Here is a 24,494-nt window from a genome sequence, read left to right as displayed (position 1 = left end):
AATCGGCACCTCAGTGGAGTTCTGAATACAGTTACTTTGTTACATCAGTGCTGAGCAGTACTAAGAGGTCATACAACTTGGTAAATGTTCAGAAGAGGAAGGGGCTCTCCACAGGCTGCCCAATGGCATAATGTTGGGCGCCATATAGTTCATAGCTGGGTGCCCTTGCCACCTGGATTGATCTCATGCCTCCATGTTTGTGATCACCAAGATGGGTGTTCTGGAATTCATGAAGCAAGGTTGTCAAATGAACATCATGAATTCCAGGAAAGTGAAACATCCCTCTCCAAGACAGTGGTCTTTCTATATGCTGTTACCTGAGGTACATAACCCAAGATGTATTAGTCTTTTAAAGTGATGTCAGTTTCTGCTCGAGACATATATAAAGGAAGCATTCACAACAAGAATCTTTATTACAAAGCAGTTGTTCCCTGATTTTTATCATTTTCTTCTCCCTTGCTACTAGTTTGGCACTGGTTTTCTTTGCATTCAAGCCGTTCGAACACATTCTGGATTCTATTTCTGGGTGACTCCTGCTTCTTTTCCTCTCCCTGTCAGGGGGAGTTTAGTGTCTTGCTGATAATTTCAGAGTTATATTTATCTTCATTAAAGAGCTAGAAGATTGATTTTTTGTTATACTGCTAATAAATGTTCCAGAAGAAAGACTTTTTCTTGACATGGCCCGTTACTGCGGTTTGTACATCACAATGTTTGTAACCACTCGTGCCCCTCTGAGAAAATTGGCGAAAACTTCCTTTTTTGTGGTCCCCGGGTTGTAATGAGGCTATCAGGAAAGTAAAGAATGATAATGCGTCCACTGAGCACATGAAAAAAAATTGCCCCTGATCTGTGCACTGACCAGAGGAGGATGGACATGTGCTCATTCAATTAAGCACAAGGCAGAGAGAGATTCACCTCAATGAGTGGTGCCACATGCCAGCATTAGAGTGAGTGATGATGAGATGCTTGGCAGTGCAGTTGCTTGAATCACAATTCTATATGGGCAAACCATTCACAATTTTAAGTTACCATCACGGACACTTAGCAATTTATGGCAGCCCTCAATTTGAGGTGCTAACCAGGGTGGAGCATGCACCTCATCGAATAACATTTTAAATTTGTGCACAAGCCTGGGAAAGATTATCATCAAGATGATCACATCTCAAGCCATTTACTTTTAATGACCAAAGGCTGCCTTTCTCTTTCTGAGGAGTACATCCATTTCGGAGTCTCATGTGTCGCACAAGAACACACAGGGAAGTAGGTCTAAAACACAATTGTACTTAACATGGTTGGTGGAATAGCTGTGAGGAGAAATCTATCGTTCCTGATGTGGTGTGGTTCATGTACCCAAAGTAAAGCCTACCTTCAGCTGTTGTGTTTTTTGGCAAAGAAACTTGGGTACTGAGTCCAAATGTAGTTTCATTGTGGTCTTGTATCAATTCAATAAATGCATAATCTACAGAAATGCATAGTTTGGCTTTATTAAATGATCTGTCCACAAGTAAAAGGCTCTTGCTCCAAAGAGGGTCAACAGAATACAAATTTTGTCTCAGGATACCGTTTGCTTCATCGGAAAATTATTGGCATGGGTGTAGGTTTCATCTCTAATTAAAAGTTAAGTTCCAGTAAAAATAAAATTAAACTATTTTCAATAAAACATTTTATTATGAAATGTATGAAAAACATCTTTGTCACCAATATAAAACATCGTACAAAGCAGGTTACATACTAACCTATCCATTTTAAATAACATCAATACTGTCACAAACTAAATTCAGCGCACTTGTGTAGTTTAGGCTGCAATCAAGCTCCTTTAAAAAACAAAAATATTGAATAAAACCAGCAGAACTAAATAAATATATAAAAATCCCTTTCTGGGAAAAAAAATAGAAGCATGAAACATCATCCATTAAAAAAAAGCATCAGATTTACTTCTACAACTGAAAGCAGCTCGAAGAATGGCTCTTGAGTCAGAAATTTATATCTTCCACACATTGACTTTTTCCGCAACGACGCACCAATTGGCATGGTCAAAGTAAGCCTGCACAACGTGCAGTTCGGGAATGTGATGGTCTATCAAGTCTACAAGTTCCCCTTTTCTAAAAACATGGTAATACCGGAGGCAAGCACTGTCAGCTGGGGTCTGGTCCGGATTCTTGGGAACACCCTTCCTGAGATCATAATCGGTTTCCTGTAGAGAGACTCCAGCTTTGTTCTTGTTCAACGGTTTATAAGAATCAACCTGCTTAATAGGAAAGTTGTTTTTCGACTGTTTCCTACCCGGTAGCTCCTTGTGGCGGGATACTAGGTCAGGCAAGGATACTCTGCTACAATCGCGGATCAATTGTTCAGAAGGGGGTTGCTGGGAAGTACTCTCTGAATCAATGCCGCATAAATGACTGAAATGGCGAGGCAGAGGGGACTCTGCAATGCCCAAAGAATCATCTTCAGAGTTCCGCCTGGACTCTGCAAACATGGCCGGACTCCCCTTTGTGGAGTCTCCCGGCTCCTTTTGTTCGAACAGCTTCTCTCTGCTTGAGTTAACACTGCACTTTGGAAACTGGTTATTATTGAAACTAAGGCGATCACCAAGGTCAAATACTGAATCAAGGGACTTTGAAAAAAAATTCCACCTTAAAGATTTGTCAAAACATTTGTAAAACATTTCCTTTCCTCCCACAAAAGATGCACTGTTTCTAGGTGGCTTCACTGCACTATCCATGCTGCTCCAGCGCTGGTTAGCTGCTGCTGGCCGGTGAAGTAGTTTTTTTGGTTCAACCACTGCACCATGTGAAGAGACATGACTTGGGGAAAGAGGCTCGCTGTTCCAAGGGACAAAGATATCTTGCTTTCCGAATTTCCTTCTTTTCTGCTCCATGGCCCACACATAAATCATGATCCGGCCTCCTGTCCTCAAAATGCGAGCCATCTCCTTGATTGCTCGGATTCGCCTCTCCTTGGTTGAAAAATGATGAACCACTGAAATGTAAAACGTACAGATTAAGACACTGAATTATACATTTGTTCATATATGTGAAAATAGCTTCCCTACACATGACAAATTTCTGCTTACACAGGTTATATCATAGTGATGTCTCCAAAGGAGTCACAAAACTACTCACATGCAACAATTTCCAGCAGTTTGTGAACATACTGTTCATCTTTCTAGAGATGGTGAATATCTACTTTATTTCCCATTCAAATACAACTATGTCCAGAGCAAAATTAATTTGTATAAGGAACTCTTCAGGGACATAAGTGTGAGCAATTATTGTTATCTCACTGTTCAATGTCATTGTATTTATATAGAGCTTACTACACCCGATGAAGCGTCAAAGCGCTTTTTCGGCAAGAAGCACGCTACTCTGGAACCCAAGAAGAATTAGTGGTGGATTCGTATAGGGAACTAGGAGTATAGTATTAGTATTATTATGAGTTAATTTCAGCAGAGGATATGTGAGTTTGTTAGTTCGATTGACTAGAGTAATGGAGGGATAGACGAGGGAAGAACCCAGAAGTGTTAATTGGGAGTTTATAGTAATAGGATGAGGCCTGGGGTGAGTAAAGGAGAGCTGGAGGAGGGAAGAATCTGTGGAAAGGGTTAGGGAGGTCATAGTAGCAGGATGGGTTTTGGACGAGTTAAATATGAGCTAAATTAGGGAGAATTTAGTAGGGTTTTTTGGGAGATCAGTGTAGTAAACTGAGGTTTGGGGGAGCTAGATGCGGTCGAGGAGGGAAGAGCTTAGGCAGGGTTATTTTGGAGATGAAATAATTAGAATGGGTTTGGAATGAGTCAGAGTGGGGATGGAAAACAGATTGATAGAGACACAGGGTGATGGGGAGACAGAGTGAAGCTCACAAGAGAGTAAATGTATAATATTTTTTATTTCTTTTATATATATCATAATTTTTTAATTTATAATTTTCTTTATAGATTTTATTTAATATTATCTCATCTGTACATAGACGTTATTCAGGTTTAAGTCAAATATAGTTGCTTTCCCTCATTAAATTCTCATGATCTCTTCAAACACCAGACCATGCATTTTCTGCATCCGATGACAGCATATGGACACTGGTATGGAATCATATGTATAAACGTATTGTTGAGTACTTCAAAGATACACACATCCTCTAAAAAACTGGTATTGTGTTGTGCAGTGTTTTTTGTTGTTTTGCTGACATTGGATGGTATCAATGGCATAATTTAACGGATGCATGATGAAACAATGCATGCACTTACATCGCATGCCTTTACAACACGGTAAGTACAATGCATGGTCATTACCACGCATGCACTTACCACAAAATATCTTTACAATGTATATGCTTTTACCACGAACATTTCGTAGTAAAGGTATAGTTGGTAAAGGCATATGCATGATAAAAACTAGAGGTAAGTATGACATACATTATTATATATATATATATATATATATATATATATATATATGTATACACACACACAGTGTATGTGTATATATATATATATATATATATATATATATATATATATATATATATATATATATAGAGAGAGAGAGAGAGAGAGAGAGACACACACACACACACACACACACACACAGCTCAGGCAGTGTGTACTATGCTGACCAAGAACAACAGGAGTGTGATGGGGGCGCCTCTCCATTTTATACTCTCAAGATACAGTGCATGCCAAATTAACACAAAGGGTCACGTTGCATATTAAAGGGAGTGTTATATACCAGAGTAGTGGTTATTTAGAGAGTCCTTTCCATCTTTCGTCTCCATACCGAGCCAGTACCTATGATATGGTCACTGCTCTCATTAAATATGACTTAATGACTCTTTATCTGTGGTGGAGGTTGCAGTGCTGTGCACTGGTACCCAAGCCACACTTGTGCCTGGTGGCCATTTATTTTACATGATGTACATACTGAAGAATAACTGCAGGAAAAGTTAAAGAATCAACCAACTTGTGTGCATCGATCTTTGTACAACTTGCATGGAGAAGCCACCATCTTTGATTGGAAGACGGATTCAGGTCCGAAGAAAATATATATATATTCATTACTAATGACAACAAGAGTTGCTTCTTGATATCTGTATTGATTGCCTTTTGGCCTGCTGCCACGTACAAGACTCTATGAACTACTTGTGAGCCTTGATGCTATTGTGCAAATATTCTGGGTTCCCAGCATACCACCTGTGATCTACATGGTACACTATAAACTCAGCGGACAATAAAGGGCTCCACTGGTAGTGGACTGTAGCGTTTGAGTAAGTGGCCTCAAAAACATACCGATCACAACTGAGTGAGAAGTCCTTTCCTTGGTTTGATTGGCATCCCATTTGAATACCAGATGGCTGGAAACAAGGCATCAAGACAACTACTAGTCTGGGAAGCAGAAGTCCTTATAAACAGGCGTCTGGCCCGGGGGACACAGCCACAACAGGTGTCATGCTAGACCTCCTAAACCTCTGAAATATTTAGTACTCTGGTTCGATGGCAGCCTCCTGACTCTCAAAATACAGCGCAAGAAGCTCGAATGGGTCTGGAGAAAAAGTTATCAATCATTCAGTAAGAATCTATAGAGAGGAAATTGAGAAATATGACAGAGCAACAAAAACTGCTCGGGCATCCTATATCAGCAACCTAACTGAATCCACTTACACTCCCCGCTAAGCAGGTTTTTACTATTATTAGGTCCTTCCTAGAACCTAGAGCTAGAACTCCGTTGCCTTCCCCCACTCCTGCCAGATGTAACATTAGTTGGCTTCTTTTACAATACGATTATATCAGTCTATTCAACATTCCTCGACATGGCTAGGAATAATTTTTTTTCCCTCACCAAACCTCCTATCCCTTGACATCTTTCTTGCTTCCAACGTCTTTGAATTTCAGCCCTGACTGCACTGGCGGGACCTTTAAATCAGACGACCCTTTGGATCCAGCTCAGCTTATGGTTTATGAAGCTGCTTCCACTATCATTAATCATGTACTGGTGAAATTGTTGAAACTTTATCTCCTCTGCTATGTGCCTTCAGCTTGGAAGCATGCAGCGGTAGTACGCCTGCTCAAAAAGCCTTCACTGGACACTGCCAAGCTCGAAAACGTCTGTTGGATTGCTTTGTTGCCTTTGGCCTCTAAACTGTCTAAAAAACATATCAATCAATAGCTCTCATCATTTATTGAGGCCCATCATGTTCTTCATACCAGTCAGTTCGGCTTGAGGCCTCAGCACAGCAAATAATCTGCCCTGCTGGACACAGAAGAGGAATTCAGATGGACACTGGTTTGGGGAGGGGGCCAAAGGGGGGGGGATCCGTTCCTGTGATCTCACTAGATCTCAGCTTAGCTTTTGATAACGTTTCACACAATATCTCGTTGAATCTGCTACAAGATTGTGGGATTAGAGATAAGATCTTGGCTCGCTTCCTTCCTTAAAGGTTGGAGCTTTCAGATCTTGGACAAACCCCACTCGAGACGCTCATGATTGAGTCTGGAATCCCTCTGCACTCGTCCCTGTTTCTGACTCTTTTTAATACCTACGTCCGTCCTCTGGCGGACCTGATAGAGTTGTTCAGTTTCACTGTACTCTCCTATCCTGACAACACTCAATTGTATTTTCCCTTTCTATGGAACAGGGATGAAGTGCAGCATGTGTTAAGTCTTGTCTCGCGTTGGATGGGAAGGAACGGTTTTCAGCAAAATGGATGAAACACTGAGGTGTTGGTTGTGAGCAACCAGCCGACACTCGTGTCTCTGGTTTGAAGGCCAGGCGAGCTTGGCACTTTTCCCTCACCTCAGCCTGCAGTAAAAGACCTTGGGAATTGGCTTAATAGTGAGCCAAGAGAAGACCTCCAAATCAAAAGACTGCCTTGGTTTTGTTTTGGCCTACTGTTTAGCCTGAAAAATATATTGTGGGCTTTACCAAAACAAAGCCAAAAGACTGTAGTCTAGGCAACTATTTTTTCGAGCCTGGACTACGGCAATGTACTCTATTTAGGGGTGTCACTGTCCTCCATTCAATGACTACAGACAATAAAAAATGCCGCAGCACGGCTGTTACTCCACAGATCGATATCATCCAGTGTTCCCTCAAATACCTTTATTCCGCTGGCTTCCCGTGGAAAAAAGGATTAATTTCAAGGCAGTTGATATAGCCTCCAGGCTTTCTCGGACTGTAAGCTTAGGTTCATCAGTGGCCTGATTCGGCCATGCAAGGGAGGTTTACGAGAGCCAGAGCTGTAGGACGGGCTTTCAGTTATCTGGCTTCCAAAATCTGGAACTCTTCAACACCTTTCTAGAGCGGCCCCTCATCTAGACCCTAATAAGGAAAGGCCTGTCTGGACCAGAATCGAGCAACACATACACAATGGTGAAGAGACATGTGATTCTCTATAGAGGTCATAAATCAGTGTCCGATCCTAACAATCAGATTCTAACTGAAATGTACATCATATGGATGTCAACACAACCTCATTGGAGAAAACATTTTTTTTTACCTCTTAGAGCCCCTACCTGGCAATATCTATAGACACCACATGCCTGCTAAAGCAAGACTGAGATGGCAAAAGGCTAAAAGACAATGGAACACTTGATGGCAGACACCCTCAAATCATTTGGGGATATTATAAGTGAATTCCATCTGCCTTGTTGTCGGGTCTGGAAATATCTGCAATTATGACTCTGCCTAGAAGCCCAATTAGGGTGCAACCCTGGTGCGTGAGACACACAAAAGTGTCTCTTACTATGCTTGCTACTCTGTCCCACACGAGCCCGCACTTTGGCATTTAGCCAACGGAAACACTTTTCCTGTTTACATTCCCCCAGCTACCTCTTTAAAAGTGCCCCACATTTGCCATGGCCTGGCCAGCCTTCAGGCTCCTGACAGCAGGGTATGGCTAGACAAGGCAACTTACTTTCCACTGCACCACCATCCAGCTTTCAGACAATTTGCGTGATACAGCTTTTGATGGTCATTCCATCAACTCGTGCTTCTTCTCACTCTTGGGCTCTCCTACTGAAGTCCTGACAATAATCACACATTAAGGGATCAAGAAGCAGATGACCTTTTCACTGACCAGTCTTAATTTGTCTACTGCATATATATGGGTTGTGCTTCTTGTATTCTTCTTGAATGAACTGTGATATACACTCATTGCTTGATTTACAGATGGGCGTCATGTTTGTCAAAGCACCAAGCAGGTTTTTACCTCACTGTCACTTACCTTCAAACAGTATTTGTTGCAATTTGTTTCATCATTAAAACTGGAAAATGCTTAAAATTCATGTTTGATACTCATCATAGGGATCCCTGTTCCTTCTTACATTCTATAATGCCACAGGTTTCTAGCGATTTCTGGGTTTCTCTTGTTCCGTCAGACAACTGAAAAATTAGGGGAGAGAGCAGACACACAGCTGTACAGATGAGATTGTTATATTCCCGGGGAGGGGAGTATCGATGGATATTACAGTATTGATGTGTGCTGCAACTGAGTTCCCACAAGACCTATGCAATTGGACAATCTGTCCTATAAGAGTACTACTGCTGGAACACCTATTTAAATATCCACAACTGTCAACCTCTTTCCCCAACTGTCATGCCATCTCACAACTGCAACTTTTTGTAGATAACAATATTTTTACACCCATATAATTGGGTTTCAGATGTTACATGGAATCAAATCTGCTCATCTTTGCATTTGGCTTATAAATGAGGGGGCTCCAATTCGCTTTTGGCTATGCTAGATCTGTTCTTGGTTTTGACACAGTCTTCTCTGATTATTGGGTCACAGTTTTAGGAACCATAGAATACACCATCACATGGTTTCAATTCTTGTTGCCAAATACATCACAAGAGGCTAAGCTGTATCATTGTTATTCTTAGTGCAACATTGTAATCTTTGACATCCATCAATGACTGCCTATTCCCCGGCAACACCGAACATCTGTACGTCCTATATTCTGTATCTCCCATACTAAAAAAGTTTCCATACTTTCTTATGTTGATGACACAATGATTTATATTGTTACCTAAAGACCTTCACCCTTATGTGGGTTTACTTCATCTTCTGTTTTGGAGCAAGACTGGATGAATAATAACTGTATCTAAATTAATCAATATGAAAGTGAATTGTTAAACTTTGATGCTAAGAGTTGAACCGTCTTGTAATCTCACAATTTGACTTGGTCAGATTTTTATTAAAGGTGCTTTTGGCTAAACTATTTTTTGTTTTACACAAGAACTCGTTAACATATCTAAAAAAAACAGTCAAAGGTGGAATAAAATAAAGGAAAGAGAATAGAAAAGGAAAAGAAGAAAAGAAAGAAAAATAAATCACATCTAAATTATTTAAGATTCCGGACATCTTTAGACATAAATGTACTCCAGCAGAAAAATAATGAGTTGGGATTCCTTATGGATGTTGACTTTTAATTTAAACTACCAAGTGCACTCAGTGATCAAAACTGATGTAATATCATGCAGCTCCTTGTGCTTTGGTGGCTGGTACAACAGTTACCTCTTGCCTGGATTACTGTAATACACTTTGTTAGAAACTGGGTCTCTAGTTGGCAGAGGTAATCATCCTGTCAAAGTAGGGACCACAATCCTAGTCAGGGTGAGTCAGATACACACCCTAAATTAACCTGTGCTCACCCCTTGGTAGCTTGGTACAGAGCAGCCTGGCTTAACTTGAGGGGTAACGAGTAAAGTATTTGTGCAGCACTTAAATTACAGTAACAGTGAAAACAATACAAAACAAATTCTCGGCAGATTAGAAAACTAGAGAATATCTGTTTGAGTAAAACAAGACCAAAGCAACAAAAATCCAATAAGTAGTTCTTGAGATATGCAATTTTAAAGATTTAGGTGAAAATAGCACCTAAAAGCTCAAACGCCAACCGTGGGTATCTGGTCGCGCAAGAACAGCTCAATGTCAAGAGCTCAGGTCGACCACGATGGAGTGCGGGCTGGTTACATGGGCCCACTTAGGCCCACTGAACACACTACCCTAAATCCTGGTGTGTCGTCTGCCCTGTGTTGCTTTGGGAGGCCTCACAGAGATTGCAGTGAGGACCACAGAGGACAGAGCACCTTAGGCCCAACTTCTAAGGGTCCAGAACTAGGGTGGTACTATTTGGCTGGACAGACTCACAGATGGCAGAGTCCAGGTGTAGGAGCAGGTTGGTTGGAAGTCTTTTGTGCCCCTGATACTTCAGAATACAGGAGGCCAGTCAGTTGGCCTTTGGAGTCACTCTGGCTTTTGGGTTGTAGAGATGCTGGTCCAGTCTTTCTCACTCTCAGGCAACAGGGCAGCAGGCACAGGTCAGCACAGCACAGCAAAGCAGGAGTCCAGCAAAGTAGCAGTCCTTTCAGCAGCACAGCAGTCATCCTTCCACACAGGGTATCCACAGGTCCAGAAGTGTAGTGAATGGGTGGTGTCTGAGGTCCACTATTTAGACTTTGGTAGCCTGGTTCGGGAAGGTGGGAGAAGCTTCTAAGGACATTCCTTTGAAGTGGACAGATACCCTGTCTCCCCGTCCTGGCTTCAAGCTGGCTGGAGTGACAATGCAGGGTCATTAAGCCCTATTGTGGGTAGACAAGTTTATTCAGGTGTAAGTGAGGCAGTGCTAAGCTCCGCCCCCTGCACCAAGCCAGTTAATGGCCCATTAAGGCCCATCAAGTCACACCTAATCTCCCATTGTGTGAGCTGTCTAGAAGGAATGCACAAGGCCCAGATGTCACCTACCCCAGATGTGTACTGGAGACCGGCAGTAGGCACGCAGTTCTGAGAGCAAAAAAAAATGGCAACTTTCTAAAAGTGGTATTTCTAAAATTGTAATGATAAATTTGACTTTACCAATAGATGATTTATCATTACATTTTCATAGGTAGTAAACATGACAGCTCTACCTCCTTCCCATCAGGAATTACACTTGATAAATATATTGAGGAATCTCTAATGTTATCCTATGACAGGGGTAGGCTTCACAGTAGTGAAAAACACATTTGGGAGTTTGTATTACCAGGACATGTCAAACTATAAAGTAAATGTCCTGCCTTTCACTCACACAGCACCTTGCCAAATGAGCTACCAAGGGTCTACTTAAGTGGTGTCTTATGTCTAATAAAAGGGGAGATTAAGGCTTGGCAAGGGGTTTTAAATGCCAAGTTGAAATGTCAGTGAAACTGCACATACCAGCATCTGCAGTAGCAGGCCTGAGACATGTTTAAAGGGTTACTTAAGGGGGTGGCACAATCAGTGCTACGGGCCCTCTAATAGCATTTAATTTGCAGGCCCTGGGCACCTGTAGTGCACTTTACTAGGGACGTGTCTGTAAATTAAATATGCTCATTGTGGATAAGCCAATGTTACCATGTATAAGAGTACAGAGCAATTGCACTTTAGCACTAGTCGGCAGTGGTAAAGGGTCCAGAATCCTAAAGCCAACAAAAACAAATTTAGCAAAAACTGGAATCAAAAGGCAAAAAGTCTGGGGATGACACTGCAGAAAGGGTCAAGTCCAACATATTTCATTGCGGGCTACACAGCGCTGTTTTTCACAGGCTTCATAGGTCTCAAAATTCAGTACTTTGGGCAATCTTTCACCTGAACAGATGAGACCAAAGCTCCACAGCAAACCAGACTTTGCACTGGAATCCATGTAGAGAACACATTCCATTCAAACTCTACTGCATGATTTACAATTGCATACAGCACATGGTTCACTGTTATTTCACATGCAAAACCACTCTCCAAGTGCCTATTTGAAAGATTGGCAGTAAAATCGGGGAAATGCTCCTAGTCTCCAAATATAATTACAGTCTATGGGGGGGGCTACTCAATCTCAGGACAGACCCTATTATTATGCATCTCATTGCCATCAGACATCAGGCTTTCCCAAATCTATACCCTTCAGGAATAAGCTGAAGAACAACTGTTTAGTCGGGCTGTTTATAGGATAAACTGTAAGGGGCCCCTTCGGGTACCAGGCACTTAAATTCAGTTGCTACTTCATTCAACATCTTAATTTTTCCTTGGGAGGCTTGGCCTATGCAACATGGTATCTTTAGAGAACGTGTGTGGTGTGAATACAACAGCTATTTAAGCAACAATACACTTAAGATGAAGAACTCAAAGGTTTGAGCCCATTCAGAATAAATCTGCTAAGATCACCAATTAACTTAATGGAACAAAAATAGTCCAACATGATATCCAAATTGTTCAAACCAAGATTTCCCCTTTAGAAGTGGGTCCAGTCTCAGCAAGCTAACTTGACCAATTGAAAACACAGAGTTGGAGTGAGGGTTTGAAGAGTCACAAGGCCAGTTTGTGGTTGTTGGCAAGTCCTGCATGAAGGTGCTAAAATGAACTGGATTGATGGCAATGTGCTTCCTTACAGTAGATCAAACAACATGAGGAAGCTAGTTCTGGAGGGTTAGTTGGTTGCAACAGCAGCAGGAGTTGTAAACCAGAACAACCCCCCCACTCCCAAACAGTAGGTCAGCATTGTCATCACCTGTACCAGGATGGTGTTTCAACATAAAATCCATCCCCTGAAAGGTATTCATATAAGCTGGGTAGGACACACACTGGGGAGGGAAGAGCCAGGCTTCCCCTGTACACTTCAAAGGGTGCTCTTTGCTGCAATGATAGGTCACAAGGAAGGGGCCTGGGTACATCTCAGGAAGGAAATGAGGCTGTTCAGTGAATTTTAAAGAGTAGGGCTGGGAGGCTGGAGCAACCTTTTAACACACATCACTGTGGCTAACATCTAACCAACTGCTTTCATGAGGGAGAGGGAGGAGGAGTGTGCACTTCTACTGTAAATCACTTTTGGTGTCTCGAAATGGACTACAAGCAGTGGGGACTGAGACCCCCAAAGACTGGTATTTGCAAGCAGCCAGACTTGCTGTGGGAGGAGGGGAAGCTCTTTAAGACTTTTGCCTGTGACCATGACTGCGGGCCAAGCCCTTCTAGTATTCCTGCTGGGTGAGGATCACCACCCAGGAAACCCAAGACTACCTGCCCTGGAGCACCAGCACTTGCCAAGACCAGTGTGCTCTGTAAGGAAAAGGAGAGCTTTGGCTGGAGTGCAGTCGAGTGGGGAGCACGGTTGAGTGAACTTCCTTTGGGACATGTGAGGAGATGGCTGCTGCACCAGTCAGGTGATTCTTGTATGCCAGAGGTGGGTTGTCGTGACCTAAACTGTGTGCATCCATACGGCTATCAGGCTGCAGCCCAAGCGTAGTGAGGAGCCATGACCCTCTATGCCAGAAGGGGCCACTGTGTGAAGATTGCTTTTCTGGGAAGGCAGTAGCCTTTGAGGTGTGGCAACCTTGTATGCCAGGAAGAGTTGCTGCTGAAAACTTCCCTGTGCAAAGCAGGCCAGAGCCTGTGTACAGGGAAGGTCCAGTGACACTTATATGCCAGAGGGGGTCCTGGGAGCAACAAGATGGGCAATATGATGAACAACCCCCCAGATGCCTAGAAAGGCTCAAACCTGGAATTGGGGTGTTTCACAGGCTACGGTAGTCTGGATCTATGGGTGGAGTAGTGCATATGATCCCTAAGAAGTTGGTGGGTGAAGTATACCACAGACCCTTGCAGTATTGGTAAATTACTTGCCTTGATGGTCAGGCCTGCCTTTTGCAGAAGCTGAGGCCGCCACTAGAAGCGCACCACTTAGTCATCCTTGCTGGAGCTATAGATTGCAGTGTCATCCAGGTAGATGACATTGAAGCCCTCTAATGTCACCAGGCCCTGGTCGACAAACTTCTGGAAAATTGTAGGGGCATTCTTGAAATCAACGAGGTTTAAAGTAGCTCAGAAGCTAATATTGTCCAGAGAGGCCCAGTGCAGCACTTGCACCACTACTCCACCTCTGCTTTTATTTTGAAGCCTTAAATTTTGAGAGCCGGCAGAGAATATGGATCAACACACTTGAATTACTGACATCTCCAACCACAACTAGGAATACCCACAGAAAGCACTTTATTGATGACAGGAAGATATAACATCATATCACCTAACTGTTAGAAGCATGCATTATGGCTGAACGTTACTTCAACAGTCTCAGAAAAGGATATCTTTAGTCTGCACATTTGGCTGTGGTCTCACTTACCATATAAATGTTACCAATAAATACAACATTGCTTTTCTGCAGCCAGGCACATTCTGCAGTTAGGTTTCAGATGTGCACCTATTCCAAAACAAATTAGCTATGGAATTATTTACTATATTAACTTGATACACTGTAGCATTCTGGCTGGTACTTTTCTGTTCCATTACCTGTGATTTGCAAATAGTCAATACAATAGAATAGGAGTATCCCTTGCATGATAAAAAGGTGTGCTCCTGCCCACAGTGACCCAAATGCATGCAATCCCTGATATTCTGATTTATTGTGGCCCAATTTACAACCTAATCCAGGGTGCACACTGAGGCCTAGGCCAGTCCTTTTTTTCCACCCGACAAACTTAATTAGCGTTTTGTTACCTTGTACATTCTATGTTAAGAGGTATAAAGAATAGTTACAGGTAAATAGCACAAAGAATGTGTCGATACATATAGCCCACTGCATTGCAAAATACTCAAATACAATGTTGGGATGTTTCCACGTCTTGTACCTGAGGTAAAAAACAGGCAGAAAAGGCGCTGAAAGAGGAGACATAGGTTGGGAATCGGAGTGAAGCTTACGGAGCCTTTGAGAATGCAGGAGCTGGCGGGTGAATAGGTAAGGGCAGAGTGAGAATGTGGAGCTTTGGGCAATATTTTCTTGGGGGCATTGTGTTGGTAGTGCTATTAGGTAGCCCTTGACTTGCAATGACTCATCTTGCTTAAGAGGAGGCCAGTTCGGCCAAGGCAGTCTTCAGAGGTTCTAGAACAGTGTCCCATTGTGTGCTAGGGGGTACTTAATGAGGCCTCTAACCACCTCCCTATGGTCTATGGGATGATTCTGCAAAAAAAAAAAAAAAAAAAATTATAAAAAGCATATAGGATTGTGCTATATATAAAAAACGTGTGCCAGGAGTTAAGATCTCCAAGTCTAATGGCACCCTTAGGAATGGGAAGGCCCAGGAGAGAGATAGCCGGCGCATAAGGGGTTGCTCTCTTGGTGAGGGGTAATAAACAGGAATAACAACATAATGCCACTCAGAGGAAATGAAAATTAGAGCAAGGGTTTCAAGAGGGCGTAAGAAGCAGCTTATGTCTCATGCCTGACTGGGTGGCATCTGGAAATCTGTCGCCTCATGGGAAAGCCCTGTAAGAAACTTACTCAGCCACTGGAGTTTGCTGCTAAGTAATACAGCTCAACATGTGGGGCTCCTAGTCTCCCAGAGTTTACAAGAAGGCACAGTTTGACAACTGCCACTCTTTTTCTACCTGTGTACCTGAAGCCACCCAGGTGCCCGTCTAGGTCATGGACAAACGTTAGTGGTAAAATTGAAGGCAGATTCACAAAGTAATATAGGAGACAGAGAAGGGTCATTATTTTTTAAAGAGGCATGCAGCCTATTGTGGGATAAGGGCAGGGAGCTCCCAAACGAGATCAGGGAGGGAATGGCAGATGCCTAGGTCAGGTTACCTTCCCTGAGGTCCTTATGTGAATGATAGATCCGAGTACCAAGATAACAAAATGTAATATCCTTCCAGTGTAAGAGGCCCTCACTTAGTTCTATTACAATCTCTGGGGTATCTGCAAGTAAAGCAAAAGGACATAACTTTGACAAGTGACCTGGAGACCAGAAGCAATCACAAAGTCTTCAAAGAGACTTTGTAGCTCAGTGATAGCTGCTTGGAAATCACAGAGGTAGAGGCTGTCAGCTTGTACCCCATGTGGCAGGGGAATTCCCCAGCTCATCTTGGCCACGCAGAGCTTGATTGATAATGGGTCAATGGCAATAGCAAATAAAAATGTGGACATGGGACAATCATGCCGTGGTCCCAAGCCCACATCAGCAGGGGGTGGAGGGGGGAAGATGGATTTCCTTAAGCAGACCCAAGCAGTTGGGCACAAATAAAATAACTGGGAGTCAGATAATGTGGGGACCAATGCCAAATCGATGCAGGATCTCAAAAGGGTAATTCCAGCAAAGGGTGTCAAATGCTTTTCCAAGATCTAGGCTCAGGGCTATAGATCTCAGTCAGATCTGATAAGCCACCTCAAGGATTCTGAACAGGCGATGTAGGTTGAGCAAGGTGTTTCTGAAGGGAATATACCAGTTTTGAAAAGGGTGGAATAGCTTAGGGATAAGTGGGAGGATATTAGTGGCCAGGACTTTGCTCACTATTTTGGAGAGAAACTTGCTGATTGAATTGCAGTGCAATAGAATCTGCCACCCAGGAGTTAAAAATAGCACCCAGGGAAGAGATGCAATATGATATTCTCATGACTAAGGCTTCTGTGGTCAGTTATTTTAGGGGATCACAATTAGGAGTGCATTTCTGTAAATCAACCACTTTTTGATTGGTCTAATCCTTATTTACAGGTTAATGAACAAGTTACTTACATTCTGTGACAAATTATCTGGTAGAGATATACTCTAGTTGTAGATTCCCTACCTGGGAATTTCCACCAAGCATCAGTCTGGATCTGGAGATTTTTCTCAAGCAGTACCCCCGCGCCATTAGAAGGCGTCTGTCGACTCCGCATCCATCATAGGCATCGTGTTCGCTGGATACAATATCGCGGGTCCTATATAGGTACCGCTGCTGTGCTCTTACGTCAGCTTCATTTAATAACTTTCCACACCAGAAGCGCAGAGCCATAAAGTACACTGACCATGGTGCATCAGAATTAGGACCCTGAAAAAGTCCCTGTCCCTAGAAATCAGTTGCACAGTGTGGAGGATGGGTGGGTCGGTAAGGAATCTGAAACTAGAATCTCTCTCTACCAGATAATTTGTTACCAAAGATAATTAACTTGTTCATCTGATAGAGACTTCTAGTTGCAGATTCCTCACCTTAGAATAGAGGCTCAAGCAATACCATCCCCGGAGGTGGGCCTGTGAACCAAGATCATCCTAGGAAGTCCTGCAGGACCGAACAGTCAAAGTACCCGTCCCTTCAGACCAGACTGTCCAGGCAGTAGTTTGGTGAATGTGTGCAATGATCCCCGCGTTGCTGCCTGGCAGATGTCCAGGACAGGAACTCTGCATGTTAACGCAGTGGTTGCTGCTGTTGCTCTTGTGCTCCTGGGGTTGCTTCTTAGTCAACGTAAAGCACATTTTAATGCAGAGAACTACCCATCTAGAGATGGTCCTCTTCAGCACTACCCGACCTTTCTGCGCACCCACAGAGAGTTGATGATCCACCCGGAACTCCCTGGTACAATCAAGACAGAAGGCCAACAGGCCTATTGGGGCACACTGCAGACATAGAAATATGTGTCAATAGCATTTTTCTTGGCCAAAAGACTAGTAGCATGTAAGTGGGGCAGGAGGCGAGCACCTAAATTCAAGGAGTGGTTGCGAGACCTACTATACTGTAAAGACCAAATCACCACCTACGCTGAACTCCTTCCTGCAAGCTCACAGCCCCGGAGCATCTTGGATCCCTAACAGACATACTTATTGAAACAACAGGATGAAGAAGGACAGGGAGAAGATCATCCTCACATTGAGACTTGTACTCCCTTGGCAGGACGCCAAGGGTGATATGCGTGCCGGGCTTGAGATGCACGGATAACTCTTCACTTATATTGAAGATCTCCTAGTGGGAACTCACTGCCCCTACAACTATGGTTGGGTTGCCAGGAATGCCCATTCATTATAAAGCAGAGTCTTACCTTCATACACCTTTTCAGGTAAAGGAGTAATAGGTCAGTAAATGGACAGCTCATACCTAGGTTAACTTCAAGACTATATTAACTTGTGTCTCCTTTCCAGTGAATGTGATCTAGCAAACCTCACCTGAATGCTAACACATCTTTCTTTGCATGTAGAGATGACTAAAGGCGTACATCATATTATTCTCGGATATGTGACTACTGCATAACGACTCTGTATATATGTGTTAATTTGAAATCAATACAGAACATTTAAAAGAAAAAAAAATGCCAATGCTCTTTTTGGGTCCAGGCGGTGGAGAGTCTACTCTTCCTTGGAAGGATGTGGGGGCATGTAAAAAGTAGGCATGGTGATGGTTTGGCGCACATGAAAGGGTGTGACCACTTTTGGTAAAAAGGTAGCCCTGGTACGAAGCACCACCTTGTCAGGATGGAGGGAAATGAAGGGTGGCTTCGATGAAATAGCCTGTAGCTCACAAACCCTGCAGGCTGAAGTGATGGCTACAAGGAAGGCTGTTGTTTAGAGTAAAAAGTATAAGTGGACAGTCATGAAGTGACTCGAAAGGAGCACACATCAGAAAGTAAGAACCAAGTACAAAACCCACTGGGGCATTATGAAAGGTGAAGGAGGGAAAATAAGGGTAAGACCCTTCAGGAATCTACCAACAGTAGGCAATTTAAACATGGAGGGTTGATCAGGTAATCTCAGGAATGCGGAGACAGCAGACAAGTAACCTTTTAGGGTGCCTTAAGCAGAGCCCTGCTGGGCTAAAGAAAGAACAAACAAGAGGACCTCTGATAGAGAGGCACAGAGGTGGCCACCAAACTTGTCTTTGCACCATGCCACAAATTTGTTCCAATGACAGGCATATACAGTTTTGGTGGAGGGACGCCGGGCTGCCAAAATACCATTACAGACTTCGGGAGGAAGATCAAAAGCTGTCAAATGCTGCCGCTCAATCCCCATGCAAAAAGGTGGAGACTGGACAGGTTCGGGTGGAGAACCGTTCCCTTCTGCTGCGACAGAAGATCCTCCCGAAAGGGCAGTCTGATTGGACGATCGATGGCCATGCTCAAGAGCCCGGATACCAGACTCTTCATGCTTAATTCAGAGCCACAAGAATTACTTGGGCCCCAACGTCCTTGATATTCTTGAGAACTCGGGCAGAAGTGGTATTGGCAGAAAAGAGGCCAGAGTTCCACTTGAGATTAAAAGCGTCATCGAGCGAGTGCCGCATTGGAAACTCCAATGCGCAAAACAGCTGACATTGCACGTTCTGTGCGGCGGGGAACAGTTCTAACCAAGACTCTCCCCACTGCTGAAAGAGACCTTACACCACGTCTAGATGGAGACGTCATTTGTGATCGACCAGGCATTGACAGCTGGGTTTTTCTGCTCTGGCATTCAGAGAACCAGCCAGATGTTGAACCACCAGGGACATGCTCTGATATTCCAGCCATGTCCAGAGGCGCAGAGACTCCTGACAAAGGGTCCACGACCCCACCTGCCATGGTTGTTGCACTACCACATGGAGGAGGTGTTGTCTGCGAACACCTGCACCACTGTCCCTGTGAGAGAGGGAAGGAATTCTTTCAATGCTAACCTGATCACCCCGAGCTCCAAAAGACTGATAGGGAGCCTGGACTCCACCGGAGACCAGACGCCTCTGATCTCCGCCTCTCCCTTGTGGCCGGCCCACCCCAGGAGTGACACATCTGTCCCTACTGTCACATTTGGTTGTGGAAAGGAGAGGGATGTGCCTCTAACCCAATTGCAGTTCAAAACGCACCACTGCAGATCTTGCACAGTTCCCTCCGAGATCTGGACAATGTCAGAGAGATTTCCCTGATGCTGTGCCCACTTGAACTTCAGGTCTCACTGCAGAGACTGTATATGCCATCTGGCACGTGTCACTAGCAGGATGCAGGCGGCCATGAGGCCCATTCTCATCGGAAACCAGGATAGAGGCTGATACATCGGTGTCATAGCCCGAATATCCTGGACTCGCCCCTCGGGAGGACAGGCCCGAAACCACACTGTCTGGAACAGCTCCAATGAAAGGGAGCGTCTGAGAGGAAGTCAGATGTGATTTCAGCATGTTTATAGTGAACCCCAGCGAATGCAGGATGTCTGCTGAAGTCTGGAGGTGGGAGAAAAACAGCCTGGGGTGAGCCAACATTCAACAGCCAGTTGTTGAGGTATAGGAAGACCGAAACCTCTGACCTGCGAAGATGAGCTGTGACTACTGCCATCACTTTGTTGAACACCTGAGGGGCGCTGGTAAGGCCAAAGGGGAGCACGGTTAACTGAAAATCCTGTGACCTACCATGAAATGCAATTAACATCTGTGGGCAGGCAGGACAGGAATATGGAAATATGCGTCCTGCAAGTCCAACACTACCATCCAGTCTCCTGGGTTAAGGGGAGCTAGGACCTGAGCCAGAGTGAGCATTTTGAACTACTTGTTGAGAAAGAGATTGAGGGACCTGAGGCCTAGGATAGGGTGGAGACCCTTGTCCTTTTTGGGCACCAGAAAGTAGAAATAACAACCACGACCTACGTCTGGCACAGGGACCCTCTCTACGGCTCCCTTGGCCAAGAAAGCCATTACTTCCTCACGGAGAATTGCCAGCTGATCCTCTGTCACCCGATCGTAAGATGGTGACATGGCAGGAGGGATAGTCTTGAAGGGGAGGGACTATTTGCAAAACCTACCTGTCTGACATAATGCATTGCTAGAGGGGCAGGTGTTGGGAAACCTGCCTCCAATTGGTCCCTGATGGGGAAGCGCTAGACTAGGAAGGTTTGGAGGCTGCAGCAGGACAGGTGGTGGACTGGGCAGTTCCCTGGATCCACGAGGATGTTGGATCCCACATCTCCAGCCACACAGAGGCTGGGCATCATGCGTGGCGCTGTGGCTGGAGGGAAAGGGACATGGCAGGGCACCCCATCTGTAGCCACAAAAGTAAAGTTGCAAAAAGCAGACTGAGGGTGGAAAGGGGCAGCTGCGAGGCCCAAGGAACAGGCCTTAGCCCTGGACTCAAAGTGCTCGAGAGCGGAATCAGCTTTGTCTCCGAAGAGACAGGTGCCATCGAAGGGCATGTCCATAAGCACGGCTTGGACATCCCCCAAAAAAGGCAGACATCTTCAACCAAGCATGGCGCCTCAAGGTCTCCGTTGATGCAACTGATATACCTAGTGAGTTGGTCATATCCAGTCTACATCCAGTCTTCGCTGCATCCCTCCAGTCAGCAACTGCTTGAGAGAATGGCCTAGGCATCCTCCAGGACCTGTGGTAGCACCTGCGCAACCGTGTCCCATTATGTATGGGTGAAAAGGCCCAAAAGGCATGCAGTGTTCACAGACTGCAATGACAGACTGGAGGAAGAAAACATCTTCTTCCCAAGCTGATCCAGTCTTTTGGATTCCCTATCCAGGGGTGTAGAAGGGTACGTAGAGGCCTGGATGACCAAGCTCTCGGGTGGGGTGTTGAGTTAGGAACACAGGGTCATAAGGCACTGTTCTATGATGGCAGGCGATTGTCCTATTGTCAGGAGCCCCTGTGCTGGGCTTGGACCAAGTTCTCAGCACAACTTCAGTGAGGGCTTTATTAAAAGGCAAAAGGGTTTCTGAAGAGGAAGCCCCAGGCTGAAGCATCTCAGTCAGAAGGTTAGTCCTGACTGCCACCGAAAGCAGCTCGAGGCCCAGGACCTCGGCCACTCAACTCACCACCAATGAAGAAGAGGCTCCTTCCTCCGTAGCCACGATAGGGGGAGAAAGCATGCCAGCGTCAAAGAAAGTGTCCAGACCACTAGCTTCAACCAGGTCCTGAGCCTAGTTCATGGGGACATCAAGCTAGTATTCTAAAGGGTCCAGGGACTCTTTCATACGCTCACCGTATCCATGAGAACAAGGGTCAGGGTCCAGCCTACGGAGCAAGGTCTTTGTCAAAGTGAAAGTCTGAATCACCGTCGAGCGACGCTGGTCCGGCTCGGTTTTGGAGTCTTGAATGAGTATGGGATTGACACCAACCACAGGCCCGGGGGGTGTCAGGAGCATTGAAGTCTGAATCATGCCGGGAGAAGGTTGCAGTGGCACGATTGATGCTGGTTCGGATCAGGATCCCTGGGTGCCCTCCGGAGCAGAGGCCGAAGCTGCTGGCACGGAACCCAAGGGGTCCCTGCCGACCCCACGGGGCCTGAAGGCACTCCAAAAAAACAGTTGACCTGGCTTGGCAGTTCGGGTTGGTCTGTTTCCATAGGGAACAGGGTCAAGACTGATTTGTATATGACTGGGTCCAAAGTGGAACGGCATGGGAAGCAAACAAAACGATGGATTTAGGCCCAGATCTCTGTACTGGGGGTGAATGTTTGACATTGTTCAGCATTCTGTCCATCACTTGTTCTTTTTGCATTTGTTGCCCCAAGTGGGAAGGGTATGCCCAGACATGTGTCCCATGCTTCCCATACCACTGGAATCAAGCTAGCCTGGCTGATGAAGGGTGATACCCTGAAACCCAGATCTCTGTACTGGGGGTGAATGTTTGGGTAGTCCAACCCTGCAAGAGTGCCTTCATGCAAAAAGAACAAGTAATGGACGGAATGCTGAACAATGTCAAAGATGAGGCTCAAGACCTCATAAAACTCACTCAATTGGGTAGTGGTGGCTCCGGTTCCTGGAAACATGTGGAGCTGACCCAGAAGTAGGCTCCGAGGACAGAGGCCTAGAGCAACAATGCTCGTTGTCACACGTTACGTCATTTGACCGATGAGGTGAAGTCAAAGAACGCTTGCTCTTCTTCAACTTCTTTTGCTTACCCGAATGTCCTGAGGAGTTAAGAGTGGGACAACGAAGCGTGTGGGCTCTGCGAGCGGTATTAGGACTTTGCTCTCGACTGACAGTGATGGAGAGGTGAGCCCCAGGCTGCAAGGAGCTGAAGGGACTGCTCTATCAAAGCCTTTCGGTTCATGCCCTGGCACTCGGAGCACATCTTCTGGTCGTGCTCCAAACACCAAAGAGACGAGGTGCGGATCTGTCACAGACATCATCCGATGACCGGAGTCGCAAGGCTTGATACCAATCTTCTGAGATGACATCTCAGCGCCCCAGAATGTCAAAAAAGCTTCGACATAAGTCAAAAAGTTCAGTCAAAAAGTGACACTAGAGGTAACTCTTTAGATCTGCACGTAGGCTGGCGCGTAAAGAAAAGAACTGATGTCAGCGAGCCAGGGTGTCACCTATATAGCACCCACGACGTTGTATCCAGCGAACACGGGTGGCGTTGTTCAGCATCAACGTTACGCAGGGAGATTGCTTGAGAAAAATCTCCAGATCTAGACTGAGGCCTGGGGGAAATTCTAAGGTAAAGAATCTGCAACTAGAAGTCCTTTCATTGCTCACAATTCCCATTTAATATTGCAATCACTTTTAGTCCTACAGTTCACAATTTCAATTCAAGGAGTAAAACAGGTTTTTCAAGGACCACACCAAAACTTGAATAAGACTGACCGGTGACCAAAACAACTGAGATAACAAACACAAACACAGCTTACGTTTCTCAGTAGAAACCAGATACATAAATTCTAATTTTCACATATTTCACCCAAGGCCTTAGTAAAGGTCTTGAAATTACTTTGAGCAAAATGTGTGTGGACACGGAGCCTCTAAAACTAAAAGGATTTGGTGGTAGGGCAATGAAACACTGGGCAACCTTTCTTCAGAGAACAGGCTCTTGGGGGGCCAGGAAGCATGTGGACTGTTTATGTATGTGATTATTGTGGACATCAACCACAACAAAGACCCGTGGGCCACAAATATTGCTGGTCTGTAGTCTTTCCATTTCCTTGACCATAGCACCTCTCACTCCCAGGCATCCTCCTTTTCCACTTCTTCTTTTATCTTTTCTTGTCACTTTATTTGTTAAGAAGAACAGCCGTCCAATCTTAGCTCCGGCACAACAGCTTCATAAAAGCATCATAAATAAACACGTTAATTGGCTTCAGTCAGCCTCCTTCAGCCACTGTCGCTCTGGAGTATCATGAATGTTTTGGATCAGTCTTTACGACATCGGAGAGGGAAAGGGACAGTGCCCTTCACCTATTGTTTTGGTGTGTTTTTCACATACTGGGGTAAACGACACAGCAGCCATTTGGTGATTAGAGCTCCATTCTGAGGGAATGGAAGAATCACTGCCAGTGCTAGTTCCTGGGTTTGGCTTTACCTTCCTGAATATGCAGTAGTTACGTTGTGTGAAGTACACTTACGCCTTAGACTGAGGCCAAGAAGCTGCTTTAATACCAAGGCCAAGCTTTGGCATCAAATCCTTAATGGCACAAGGATACCACAGCATTGAGACTTATCGACATGAAAACGCAGAGCCTCTGGATGAATTTCTTACAAATCTGTTTAACTCTAATAGATAAACCAGAAGGATAGTTAGCTCAGCCTTGTAACATATGTTTGTGCTAATACTTTCAGGGCTTCTGTGCTGGTAGGTAAACAGGTATTATCTGATGTCACTTCTGGTGGCACCTTAAAACGCTAATTATTAGTCACCCTAAAGAATAGCTCTGGTGATGGCTAATTGATAGTCACTGTTAAGAATAGCTCTGGTGATGGCAGGACCGGTAGCTCAGTGCAACACTCGTGGCGGCAGCTTACATGTCTGCAAGATCAACAGATGGGGATGCAGAGAGCAAGAGGAAGAAGGTG

At 44.7% G+C, this 24,494-nt stretch overlaps 1 protein-coding gene across 5 annotated transcripts in view; it reads right to left on the bottom strand.

Moving 5' to 3' along the window:
- Positions 1-1,460: 1,460 nt before the first annotated feature.
- LOC138250553 (probable tRNA methyltransferase 9B) overlaps positions 1,461-24,494 on the bottom strand; it is a 194,870-nt gene continuing 171,836 nt past the window's right edge. For all 5 annotated transcript variants that reach the window (XM_069205547.1, XM_069205542.1, XM_069205543.1 and 2 more), the window contains one exon: positions 1,461-2,982. In XM_069205547.1, the coding sequence (XP_069061648.1) occupies positions 1,982-2,982 (1,001 nt within the window). In that variant the 3' untranslated portion in view covers positions 1,461-1,981. The remainder of the gene's footprint in view (positions 2,983-24,494) is intronic.

This window comes from Pleurodeles waltl, chromosome 8, assembly GCF_031143425.1.
Source record: "Pleurodeles waltl isolate 20211129_DDA chromosome 8, aPleWal1.hap1.20221129, whole genome shotgun sequence".
Classification (NCBI taxonomy): domain Eukaryota; kingdom Metazoa; phylum Chordata; class Amphibia; order Caudata; family Salamandridae; genus Pleurodeles; species Pleurodeles waltl.
Note: the sequence above shows the minus strand (reverse complement) of the source record. Positions and strands in the feature narration are given on the sequence as shown.